This window comes from Trichomonas vaginalis, chromosome III (genome assembly GCF_026262505.1).
Source record: "Trichomonas vaginalis G3 chromosome III, whole genome shotgun sequence".
Taxonomy (NCBI): Eukaryota; Parabasalia; order Trichomonadida; family Trichomonadidae; genus Trichomonas; species Trichomonas vaginalis.
This window is the reverse complement of record NC_067205.1, coordinates 14,871,178-14,884,857: the sequence shown is the minus strand read 5'-3', so window position 1 is coordinate 14,884,857 and position 13,680 is coordinate 14,871,178. Positions and strand designations below refer to the sequence as shown.

The 13,680-nt window shown below is 33.2% G+C and overlaps 2 protein-coding genes across 2 annotated transcripts; both read left to right on the top strand.

Annotated features, from left to right (window-relative positions):
* Nucleotides 1–283: 283 nt before the first annotated feature.
* On the top strand, nucleotides 284–889 carry TVAGG3_0703550 (uncharacterized protein; the record flags this gene model as incomplete). The annotated part of the gene is made up of 1 exon (XM_001324763.1): nucleotides 289–750. The coding sequence occupies one exon, from the start codon at nucleotides 289–291 to the stop codon at nucleotides 748–750; it is 462 nt and encodes a 153-aa protein (XP_001324798.1).
* A 393-nt stretch (nucleotides 890–1,282) lies between these two features.
* Nucleotides 1,283–13,276, top strand: TVAGG3_0703540 (dynein heavy chain family protein family; the record flags this gene model as incomplete). Its single annotated transcript, XM_001324764.1, has 1 exon — nucleotides 1,283–13,276. The coding sequence occupies one exon, from the start codon at nucleotides 1,283–1,285 to the stop codon at nucleotides 13,274–13,276; it is 11,994 nt and encodes a 3,997-aa protein (XP_001324799.1).
* Nucleotides 13,277–13,680: the final 404 nt, after the last annotated feature.

Sequence of the window (13,680 nt, the reverse complement as noted above, 5' to 3'; positions counted from 1 at the left end):
CATAGCAAAGTATGCATGAGCAGAAACTTTATTAATAATATTTTTGATTTCTCTATATCATTTGCACACATTTTCATATCAAGATATAGATAAACCACAATGTGTAATAAAGATTCTATTTATTAGTTTTTGTATATACACGAAATCGGATATGAAATTGATTTGCCTGAAGAGTGTTATCCAAATTTACAAGATAAAATTATCAAACTAATGTGTGACTATCCGTTTCCGTTTTATCCTGATGGAAAATCTGATTTTTGTATTTCAAAATCCCCAGAAAATTGTTGAATGCTTGAAAACGAAGATAAATCACTTATTCTACCAAATAAAAATATACCAAACTATCCTAACGAATTAGACCCACAACCTAGTCCATATATTGATCCGGAAAATCCAATTATTTTAGAAGAACCAAAAATTCCTGAACCAAATCCATTAATTCTAGAAGATCTTACAAAGTATGATGAACAATATAGAGTAGCAGAAACAAAATTATGGTGGAAAGGATGGAAATATATTAAATGTATTATTGGTTTAATTATTGATACTTACATCGGCTATTACGGATGTCGTTATCCATGTCTTAGTTATACCCTATCATATTTTGCATGGAATAGACGTCGAAGTCTATCAAGGTGTATCATATTCTGGAATTTATATCCGAAAGTTATGATTATTATAATTTTCTCTTCTTATATATTTGTATATTCTGGTGCTAAATTAGTAACCAATACTCCAGGCCCAGGATAGCATGCAATTCAAAATTTCATTTTGTTTTTAGTGCTGATTTGCTATTTAAGCTAATAATATGCTTTACATCTTCATCGCATAGCCTTTAATAAGCTATTTGTTTACTTCTTAAAATACTTGCGAATAAATTGTTATTTATTAGACTTTTGCAAATATATACTTTATTATTATATAGAGCTATAGATCATTGTTATCATGCTATTTGATAATATTAACAAAATTGAAATTATAACAGATTATCACAGAAATATAGTTGCTTAGCTATCTTTGCAAATAATCTACAAACATTGAGATCAGATCTTCTGGTGAATCTTTCATTATTCAAATTGTTTCAAACAAAACTTATACTAATAACGCTTCCAACAAAAAATATTATCACCCCTATATATTTATTCTCGACCCCAAAATAAATTTCATGAATTTTCTTTCCTTTTATTTATGAAATTTATATTCTTTATTGACAATAAAAACGAGTTATCACACTTTCAATGAAAAATAATTCTCAAGATTTTCATCAAAATTTGTTCGTTATATGAGTGATCACCCTCCATCCGAATTGCCATCGATTACTGGCAAAAGTGGATCAAGGGGTAGATTAATTACTCCAACAGTACGAAATAGGAACAAAAATGAAGAGAAAAAACTCTTCCAAACTAATGATCTCGAAAATAGATCTCTAAGTTTTGATATTGGTGCTCCAGCTTATGATACAGGAGATGTATTTTTGGAGGAGCAAAACAGAGGTCTATACGCATTTCGGAATATGACAGCAAAAGGCTCTCGAAATTCAACAAAAACACCATCACAACCTCGTGCAAAGACAGCAATGGGCAATAGCTCAGTATTAGTTCGATCAATTAAACGTCCGCAAACAGGAAATCCGAAAGTATTAACACTAGAACGCGCAAAACAATATAACGAATTAGAAAAACTTACAATCGACTTCAAAGAAGATCCTATGGCTTACTTTTCTAAGAGAAAAGACGGAAGAGGCCATAGATTTATTTATTTAACATATAAAACAGATCCTCAAGATCCAAATTTCAATCCTTACGATTTACAAAAGGTCCCATTCAGTCAATGCGGAAAAGACTACTTCATGATGTCTGCTACAGGTGTTACTCATTACGTAGATAAAGACAGTACTGATACAATTCCATTAGATCAGTGGTCAAGTGAAAGTTCTAACTTTATGGCCATCAGAAAGCTTAAATTCTTCGCGCAGTACTTTTACTGGAAGTCATTTCGAACATGGAAGCAGTACGTAATGGAACAAAGACATGGATCTGTTTCAAACGTCGTTATTACAAAGCCATTCTTCCGAAATAAGAATTTTGTTGGAAATTTAATTAATGATGGCTTCGAAATCGAAAAATTAAATCAATTCATTGACAAATATTTAATAACTCTCGGTGTTCCATCGCAAAGTTATCGTGTCGATGCATTTAAAGCAATGAATAAAGCAAGCCAAGAAGAATTAAAGAATAATTTTTCGACTTACATGTCTAATGTCGTTACAAAGATCAAAAATCTTTACGCAACAATATCAGATCCGAAATTAGTACAAGTCTTTGATACAGATTTCCAAAAAGAATCACGTCGTCGCAATCCAAACCTCAACCAATCAATTATGCTTGAGAGAAGAAAAGCAGCTTTAAGAGCACAAAAAACAGAAAAAGTGAACCAAGAAATCATGAATCTCGGAAGTTATATAAGGATCATTGATTACATGGTATTAGAAGCTTTAACGGCAGGTTGCATTAAGACATGGCATGCTGTTGATAGCAAAATTTCACAAGATTTGAGTTCAATTTTTTCTGTTGAAGTTTACTTTACAAATAAAGGTGAAGTTGACTTGAAACCAACGAAAAAAGAGCTTTTAGAAGCAGTTTCAAAGGTATTGGATGATTCCATCAAAGTATTGAGTGAATTACCACGTGTCATCAAGCAGAACCAGTTGTTGCCACATTTAAGAGATGGTGGTGTTGATATTTTAACTTTGTATAATGATGGACCAACACTTTATCAAATGGTCAGATGCACAAATGAAGTTAATGACATTGAGAAACACATCATGTCAATTTTAGGAGCCAATTTCGATGAAGCAATTACATATTCACAAACAACATTTTCTGAATATTTTCCAATTTATCAACTCGCACAAACATGGAAAGCCAGTGATTATTTAATGACAAGAGATGGAAAACCATATAAAGGATCATTAAATGCTGCTGACAGGAAAGGTCCAATTGATCAATTCCTTTTGGAATTCAACAATGAACCAATCATTGATTTCGTTAAAGTCCAAAATGACATGAATCACTTCAAATCACAAGTTGTCAATGTCCAGAAATTACCATTGTCTGGTGCAAGAGGAGCAATTATCATTGATTCTCATGAAGTGAAAGAATTCCTTGAACCTGTTTTGCACAACACAATTGACTCATTAAACAAAATGTTGAAGAGTTTGGTAACAATGAAAGTCGAACTCATTGAACAAACTCTCAAAATGTATATGGTAGAACTATTGAAAGAACCACATACATTGCAACATTACGTCAAATTGTGCGAACTTATCCAGAAAACAACAACTGTTACTCCGAATATCGAAAAAGAATTGAATTTCATTGAAAAATCATATGACATGTTTGATCATTTCGGATTGGAATACGAACGAAACACATTGCAATCAACATTCAACCAATTCAAAGCTGATCAAGCAGCAGCAAAGACAATGAAAGATGCTCATTTTGAATCATTTGTCAAGCCATTGAATGCAAAAGTCAAAGAATTGGAAGAAAAATTACAATTATTCTACGAAAAAGCAACATCTTTACCATCAAGTATCAAAGATGCCAATGTTGATGAACAATATCCAGCTGCTAAAGCTCTCAATCAACAGATTTTGAACACAAGAGTTGATGTCGACCAAATTTTGTATTATCAAAAAACAATTGGCGCAAACATCACAAATCTTGACTTATTCAATGCTGTTGTTGATGTTTCCGTATTTGCTGTGAAATTATATGAATCATTACAAGTATGGAATACAATCTCTGCAAAGATGAGAAATACTCCTTTGACAACAATAGATATCGAAGATTTCAAGACAACAGTTAATAATTTATTGAATACTGTCACTGAGTTATCAAACTCTGCAAAGATAACTTACAATATTTTGGTCGAATTGATGTCATGCGTACAAGAAACATATGAATATTTGAACGAATTGGAGTTGATTGTCAATGGCAGAATGAGACAACAAAACTGGATTGCTTTGTTCAAGGCAACAGGAAATCCACCATCTCAATACCACGAAAATATTACAATCAACGAATTGGCAAAGCTCGGAATCCTCAAGGCAAAGGACAAAATTGCAGAAATCACTCATACTTCTCGCGGAGAATACGAAATTTTCTCTCAATTCGAAAAAGTGTCATCAGAATGGCAAAAAGTACAAATGCCATTCGTTGAAGCTGCCTTTAGGACAGAAGATACTCTCAAGCTTGGTAACATCAAGCCTGTTATTAATATTATTAATGACAATATTAACACATATACACAAATGTTCTTGAATCCATTCGTAGGAACAATTAAAGACGAAATTATCAAAGAACTATCAGAATTAGAGTATCATTCTCATGTTTTAGAAGCATGGTCAGCTTTCCAAAGCAATTGGAATGTGTTGAGTTCATTGTTTGCAAGTGAAGAAACAAGACAAGCTTTGCCACACCAAAACAACAGAATTATTTCAGTGCAAAGAAAATGGATTCCAATTGGAAAACATGCACTTAAAGATACAAGAGTTGTTGCTGCTTGCAATTATCCACAATTGCAAAGTGTATTGGAAGAAATGAATCAAACTCTTGAAAGTGTTTTGTCATCACTTGGAAAGTTCTTGGATACAAAGAGATCATTAATTCCTCGTTTGTATTTCTTATCAAACGAAGACATTTTGAGTTTCTTGAGCACAAATTCATACGATGTTTTAGCTCCTATTATTTGCAAGCTATTCATGGGTGTTGCCAAATTAGATGTCCATGAAAATGATGCATCAAGAAGTGATCAATCTTCTTTCTATCACAATATTCAAAGACTCAAAATTTACGGTTTGATCGGAGAAGATGGAAGTCAAATCACTTTTCAGAGACAAATCTCATGCAACATGCCACAAGAGAACTGGATGAAACAACTTATAGATGCAATGCGTGCAACTGTCCGTGATTTGATCGCTAACAACATTGGTACATGCGGTGGTCCACAGCTTTCTGAATGGTTTGTTTCATTACCATCTTACATTTCTTATATCGTCTTAAATGCAACATTTTGCAGAGAAATAAGTGAATTAGTGAAAGCATACGAATCTAATCCAGATGTTGTTGATGACTACAAGCAGCTCTTGAAGCAGAGGATCGATGATGCAGCGGCTTCTCATAATACAATGTCAAATCCAATTCAAAGGCATAAAGTGTCACTTTTATTGACATCATTAATTGGATTTAGAGACAGATTTGAGAATTTCTTGACTCTTAAGAGTGGTGTCAATACAACAGAGTGGCAACAGACATTGAGATTTGTTTATTCCAGTACGAATGCATCATTGAAACTCGAATTTGGTGGATTTTCATGGGATTTCGAATACGAATTTTACGGAGCAATCCCAAGAATCATCCATACTCCAGCATTAGATAATGCAATTCATGCAACAGTTCATTCATTAGCTAATGGATACACTCCTATTATCATTGGCCATGGATCTTGCGGAAAAACAGAGATTTTAAGACATCTTGCAGCTAATTTCGGAAAATTCCTTCACATTTTCTATCCTTCCACAACAGATAATGACATTTTGATCAGTAGAGTTGCAATAGGAACAGCAGCTTCAGGAGCATGGAGTGTCATTTCTGAGATTGATACAATGCCACACCATGTTTTGTCTGTTCTTCATGACACAATTAGAAACCACGCGAGTGCAATTGCAGCTGGAAATTCAAGAATCACGATTTCACAGAAATTCATTGATTTGAACAAGTCATCGAGATTGTTCTTGACATCAGATTCAAGTTATGAATTATCAACAAACATTCCACCACAGTTGAGAGCTTTCATTAGATCAGTTGCAATAAGAGATCCCGATTACAAGAAAGTCTGTTCAATTAAGTTATTAAGTGCAGGATTCCATGAAATTGAAGACTTTTCAAAGAAACTGTCAACTGTTGTATCAACAATCATTCAGTTCTTTGCTCCAAGTGGCATCAAAATTGCTTACTTCAATATCATTAACTTCATCATTTATTTCGCTCAAAAGAAACTTCAAATTTGCGATACAGAAGAAATGGCTCTTTCTTATGCAGTTTATCGCCAATTCCAGCCATTTACTGACAAAGCAAATTACCTCAAAGTAGTCAAGCTCATTTATTCTGGCTTCGGATTCGAGATGGGAGTTGATGAATTCCTTAAACAACTCACTTCATTTGATAATGATTCAAGTCTTGTTTCTCAAATCGAGAAAGAAGTCAAATTACTTGGTATCGACATTCCTACTGATTATTTGGTTAACCAGACATTATCTTTGTTCAGATCGTTAGTTGCAAACCAAATAACTGTTGTTGTTGGTCCTCAAAACAGTGGAAAGACAACTGCTTTGAAAGTTCTACAAAACGCTTTAGGAAGAGAAGAAGAACTTGGAGAAAAGATCGAAGGAGCCAAGAAGATTGTTTACAGAACAATTTATCATGAAAGCGATTATCCATCAACAATTTATGGCAAATCTATTGATGATGTAACATCAGGATTCTCTGTTATTGCAGGATTAATCAATTCAACGTTATTTGCATTGACAGAAATCACTGACAAATGTTACAAAGTCATGAGATTTGTTGGTGACTTGAACAGACATTTAATGAAGTATTTAGTTAAGTTCTCAAGTGATCCTCACAACAGGAACATCAAGATCTTAATAGAAACACATTCATTAAATGGTATTACTCCTTCTATTGTTTCTAGATCCGGAATTCTTCAAATGAAGAATTTACAAACAACTGTTTCATTCGATCAATGTTCATTAGAACATCCTTTGTTGCCTTTCTCTTTGGCAATGCAGACATTATCAACTGTTGTCAATGTATCCAAGATTGATTCCATCAAAACAGCCTATTGCAACTATATTCCATCGTTCATCAACAAATTGTATTCTCTTGATAACAAATTCAGTTCAAGTTTGACAAGAATTACAATTCCTGGTGGAAATTTAGTTCTTTCTAATAATTTGTCATATAACACAGCTCTTTTAGCTTTGTATGCTTTCTCAGAATACTCAGAAGATTGTGACAACCAAGACAATATTAACATGGTTTTGGGATGGTCATTCTTTTTGACTGTTGCTGCTTACATCGATAAACAACAACTCAATAGTTTGGAAACTTTCATTTGCTCGTCATTGGCAATTGAAGTTCCAAATGATTGGTCGAAATTCAAAGTCGATCCTGCTTTTGAGAAAGATTATCCTATTCTAAGTTTGAGAGCAATGCGTCCTAATGATTCAAAGTTACATCCTGTTCCTCCACCTGAAGAAACAATTGTATATTTGAATGACCAAAATAACAACAATAACATACCAATAAATCCATCAAATATTGTTGTTATTCCTTATACATGGATCAATGACATGAATCTCACAAAGATGTACTTGAAAGTTGGAAAACACATTATAATACATGGTCCTCATGGTTCAGGAAAGACATTGTTTATCAAAGCAGCAATCAAAACATCAGGAATGTTACACAGACAAATATTTATCAGCGTTACTCCAATTTTGACAGGTGAAAAAGTTACTGCATATATTAAGAATCATACAGCATTGACTGCATTAACTGTTCAACCAGAAATCGCAAACATCACATTTATTTTGGTGTTTGAAAACATTTCTGCAAATGATAAAATGCTGATTTCTTATTTATCACAGATAATTGATACAAAAGAAATTCCAATTTTCTCGAAGACGGATCACAAAGTCTATGAAGTCATCAGATTAAGGAACTTCAGAGTTGTCTTGACAACGAGTGAATTCTATAATTTACCAACAGAATTCATCTGCAAGTTCTCTCCTGTTCAAGTTAATGATATTGATTTCAATAGTGCCAATTACATCAGTTCACAATTGTTAAATATCTATGGTATGGATTTGAAGACAGTTACTTTTGTCTTGGATTATCTTTCCAAAGCTTTGAACAAGCTTGGCAATGTTAACATGTCAAATTGCATAATTAGAGCTTCTCAAATGATGTGTTTCATTGCAGACAAACAGAATTCGAATCAAATAATGATGGGAATGATTTCTGCTTTGTTGCAAGTTGCCTCAAGTTCAAATTCGATTTCAATGATATCAAGTGTAACTCAAGAAGTTTTGTCTCAATACAAGAACCAAGATATCATCAATACTTGTTCACAATATCTTGATAACCGTGTAATTCTTGTTCCTAAGTACGAATTGGCTCAAGATCTTTTAACATTCAAAGTAACATGGGGACATGAATTAGAAGACAAAATCATTTCTGAGTTGGATTACGCTGTTTCTGTTTTCAATGGAAACAATGTTCAAAAACTCAATTTGAAATTGGATTTGTTCACGTTACATGTATGGCTTGTCCTTAATAATTCTATGAATATTCCAGGCAGAAATGCTGTTATTACAGGACAAAATGGCTCAGGAAGATTTTCTTTGACACTTTTGACATCGAATACAAATGAAGCTGATTTTGTCAATGTTATTCCACCAAATTACGATGAAGGAATCACTTTGCATGAAAGAATGGCCAACACATCGAACATCATTCATGAAATTGTCACGAATGCTGTGAATAATCACAAGAAGACAAATATTTTCATCAGAGAAATTGAAGGAAATGAAATCGAATTGCAAATGATGAAATCATTTTGTACATCATATGATTTCGTTCCTTATTTCACTGACCAACAACTTGATGAGTTATATACTCATTTCGCGAATGTTACTAACTTAAATCCAGAACAAAGAAGACAAACAATGATGAAGATTCAGTCTGTTCTAAGTTCATCAATTCATTTAATCATCGGAACTGAAAATTGTGAGAAATATGAGTCATCATTTGATGTAATTAAACCATTTGATAAAGAAGAAATTATTAATGGTAACATTATCCAGAATTACATCAATGACAGAGATCTTTCCGAGAGAGTTGTCAAAGATAAGAGACAAACAATTAATTTGTTCATGGCTACATTATCAGTATTGAAGAAACTTGAGATTAATTACACACAAAACAATCTCAGAGATTTCTTGTCAACATTCAAGAAGACAATTACATCAGATGCAAATGATTTGGAATCTAAACATGATTCATTGGCTTCTGCTTTGCAATTCTTGGCTGATATTAAAACAGACAGTGAAAACATCAATAACACAATGAAAGATATTGCTCCAAAGATTCAGAAACTAAGAGTTGATACAGATTTGCTTGAACAATCATATTTAACAAGAAAAGAAGCTATAGAAGCAAGAAGAATCAAATTAGATGAAGATAAGAAAGATAAAGAACAAAAATTACAAGCAACATTAGCTAAACTAAATGAATTAGAACAACAAAACTCAACTCTTAAACCAGAAACAGAAAAAGCCTATGCAAATCTCGAACAAATGACGAAGAATGAAGTTGAAACAATCTTGATTACTATTGGATCTCCACAACCTCAAATCGTTACATTATTTGAAGGAATGGGAATTCTTTTGAACTTATCTAAACCATATTACGACAACTGTTTGGTTGCATTGAAGAACGAGAATTTCGCTTCTACATTGAGAAAGAATGCAAGCGAACAATTGGCAAATCCAAAGACAGTTGAAACAGTCAAAACAATGATTGAAAGTGCCAATATCAATCCAAGAGATTTGGATAATATTTGTCCACAATTAAGATGGATTTATGACTGGGTAGATTCAGTTGTTAAACAAGCAATTCTTGAAGACAATCTTAAGAAGACGAGAAAGAATTATGAAGAAGACACAATTTTGTTGAATGAGTTCATTACTGAAATGGATCTCGAAATTCAATCAATCAACCAAGTTGAAGAGAGTTTAGTTAACGAGAAACAAGAAGTTGCAGCTCAAAATGTTGCAAGAGAAAAGATGGAAAAGGATTACGCAGAAATAACAGAAAGAAAAGAAAGAATTGACAGTTTATCCAAAGATATTGATTTATTGCAAACTACATGGCAAGAATCAAATACTAAATATGAAACAAAGAAGACACAAATCTTTGGAGATTCTTTCGCTTTCTCTTTCTATTTAATCTTCTGCGGATCTTTGAATAAAGAAAAGAGACAACAAGCGATGACAGAGTTAACTAAACTATTGGCCAAACAAATGATTCCTGTTTCATATGAAAAACCAATTAAATTCATCAATGACAAACTTATTTTGTTGTCAACAGTTGATGATATAGTTCATTATGAAACCGTTCCATGCAATTCATTGATGGCTGATGTACAACATTTGTTCACAACAATAAGAACACCTTTGTTAGTTGATCCAGAAGGAATTGTTTTGAATGCAATGACAGATTCAATCAAGGCTAAAAGAATCATCATTGTTTCATCAACATCTTCTTCTCTTGAATCTTCTTTGCAATCAGCATTGTCTGATGGAAAAATACTTGTTGTTACAGATACATTCGATTTACCATCATGTATCGAACAAGCAATGTTAGTCAGTTTGACTAAGGACAGAACAACAGGAAAAGACATTAAAATCGGTTCTAAAATTGTTCAATGGGATCCGAAATTCAAACTAATTCTCGCTACATCAACACTTGTTAAAGACCTTCCAGAAAGTCTGAAATCGAGAGTTATCATCGTAGATGTCACTTCAACAAGCGAAGAAGCAACAGAAGAAATGTTCACGAATATGTTCATTGACTTCTTCTTCCCAGCATTGACACCTAAAGTTCAAGAAATGAGGAAGAAAGAACTCAGCCAACAATCTTTGCATCAGAAATTTGAAAATGATGTTTTGGATACTTTGTCAGACATTGCAGCAACGAAGAAGTTGAATGCAAACTATGATTATCTTGCAGACAAAGATGTTATACAAGACATCATCACTTCAAAGAACAATTACTTCGAGTGCATAAGTGCTGGAACTGATTTCAAACCATTATTGAAAGAACTCAATGAAGACATCAAATTGTTCAAACCTCATATTTCTTTGTGTCAAATTTTCTGGCAAGTTTTGACAAGATATATTGTCCCAATCAATCCAACAGCCAGATCATCATTCAGCTCTTATCTTAAAGTGATTTCCGCTCCATTTGTAACTGGCGGTTTGCATGCAGGAATTCCAAGTAGCGATCAACATTTATTCTTAAGAAATTCAATCATTTCAACCACGTTTGGTTTCATTTTCCCATCAATCAAAATCAATGAAATGTATTTCTTCATGTTTGTTTCAGCTTTCTTGATGACAAAAGCTGAAGGAAAAGTCCAAGATGATGACTTCAAATCGATTTTGGATCATATCGAATTGGAGAGATTCGATACAGCTGATTTCAATAACTACGATCCAAACGATGTTGGTTCATTTGAAGGATTGAAATTCACCAATATTCTGAGCATTTTCAATTACATGAAATCCTTCATCAACACAACATTTGGAGAAGGATTTGATCCATTATTGCCTCATTTCCAAGTTGAATCAATTGTTTCAAACACAGGATCAATTCCAACAATTATTATTTCTGATCCTTTAGTTGATCCAACAGGAATCATTCTTCCTTTCATCTCTTCGAGATGCAGACATGATAACTTCGATGAAATTTCATTGTCTGATGACATTGAATCCATTAAATTGGCCAGAAAGATTGTTACAACATCAATGAACAGACCAAACTGGGTTTTGATTCATTATTCTAAGGCGAATAGAGCAGCAGCACAGTTGATTACAGATTTGTTCACGATGATGACAACATCAAGTATCAACACTAATTTCAGGTTGATTTTGATTGCGACATCATTGGAATTCATTCCTCCATCAATTTTATTGAGAACAAAGAGATTCACAATTGATGACAGCAATACTTTGAAGAACACGATGCATAAGTACTTCGGAAACTTCTCTTCCCACATCATGTCGAGCTCCAATTCCCAAGGAATCAAGAGATTGTCATACCTCGCTTTACTTACTTCTGCAATTTCATTGTTCAGGAATTCATTGCAACCAAACTTAGGTTACAACACGAACCTTTTGTATCCAGAACAAAATGTCAAAGACATCATCAAAGAGATGCATCAAATGTGCGATAGCTACATTAATGTTCTCCCAATGAATGTTGCTTCATACAGAATCTCAAGAATTCTCTATTCTGGAGTCATGGACAGTTTAGATTTCGAAATTTGTAAGTCAATGACTAACTACATTTTCGATATCCGAGCAATCAATGATGGTTACAATTTGTCACATGATCCATCACTCAAAGATGTTTGGGCAATGCCAGGAGACATTCCTCTGGCTGATTACACGAATATTATTCATAAATTGCCAATGTATTGTCCTCCATCAATTTTCGGTGCTTCAAGTTTGGCAGCGCATTCTTTAGTTTCTTGGAGTGTTAACCAATGCATGACAACTCCATTTGCTTTGTTATCTAAAGCAATAAAACCAATAGATCTCAAAGCAACAAAAGAAACACTCATTGCTAAATACGATAACATCGAAATGCTTCTTCCAACTGACTGTCCTTATCCGTCTGAAATCGCTTGGACAATGAGAACTGAGTTTTTGGTCAGAGAAATCACGAAACTCAACAAGAGTCTTGAGCAAATCAGATTATCTCTTCGTAAATCAAAGGCAAATGTTATGAAAGATGTTTTCGATGAAATCACATTTTGTTTGAACGCGAACAAAACTCCTGAAGAATGGAAGAAATACTCGAATTATTACATCACTAATCACGTGAACAAATTTGCAACACACATCATAGAAAGACATGCTTTGTTAACAGCTTGGTCACAAGGAGTTGTTCCGCAAACAGTTGATGTTTCATTAATTGATGATGTTAAAGATTTGTTGTCTTCTTTCATCTCAGAAATTTCAATAAAGAACAATATGCCACAAGGAAATCTCACTTACGAATTTACTATTGGTGGAACGGCTACAGAAAATTCAATTATTTTATCCAAACTTTATCTTTCTTTGGCTGATATTGAAGAAGGAAAGATTATTAAAGTAGAAAACGATTCCAAGATTCCTTTCAAGCATATTCCAGAAGTAATTTGTACTGTCATCGACAAAGCAGAGAAATCATTTGTCAACAGACAAAATATTCCATTGTTGAAAGTTGCAGGAGCTTCGCAGCTTGGTTTCCCTCACGGAGATACTTATAATGGTCACAATGACAATGTTGCTTGGATGATGGATATACAATGTGAAGAAAAGCAACCATTTGTTGGATTTGGAACTGCACTATACTGCAATGTTTCATCTCAATTTGTTTAATTTTATATATTTTTGTTTTAAAATTTACTTATATTTTTGTGTATGAAATCCTAATGTTGTTGTTTACTTGATTTTGAGCGTAATTTCAATGAGAGTTCTGATAAATGTAAGGTTTCTGCTAAAAATACATTAAACAGATTCAGCATTGAAGACCATCATTTTGCTGGCAATGATATCAAAATGCTACATAACTTCAGATTATATGATTTGTTTGGTCTGATTTCAAGATTAACCTATTGTTTGGATTACTTATATTTTCAAAATTAATTGATTGTTTATTCCAAAATCAAATGGATTCTATAATTATTTTGGCACCATGTCCTTCTAAAAATGAGACAATTTCTGTTGATTTTCTTTTGATTGCAATACTAAGAGGGCATGTATAAACATGAAGAGAAAAAAAA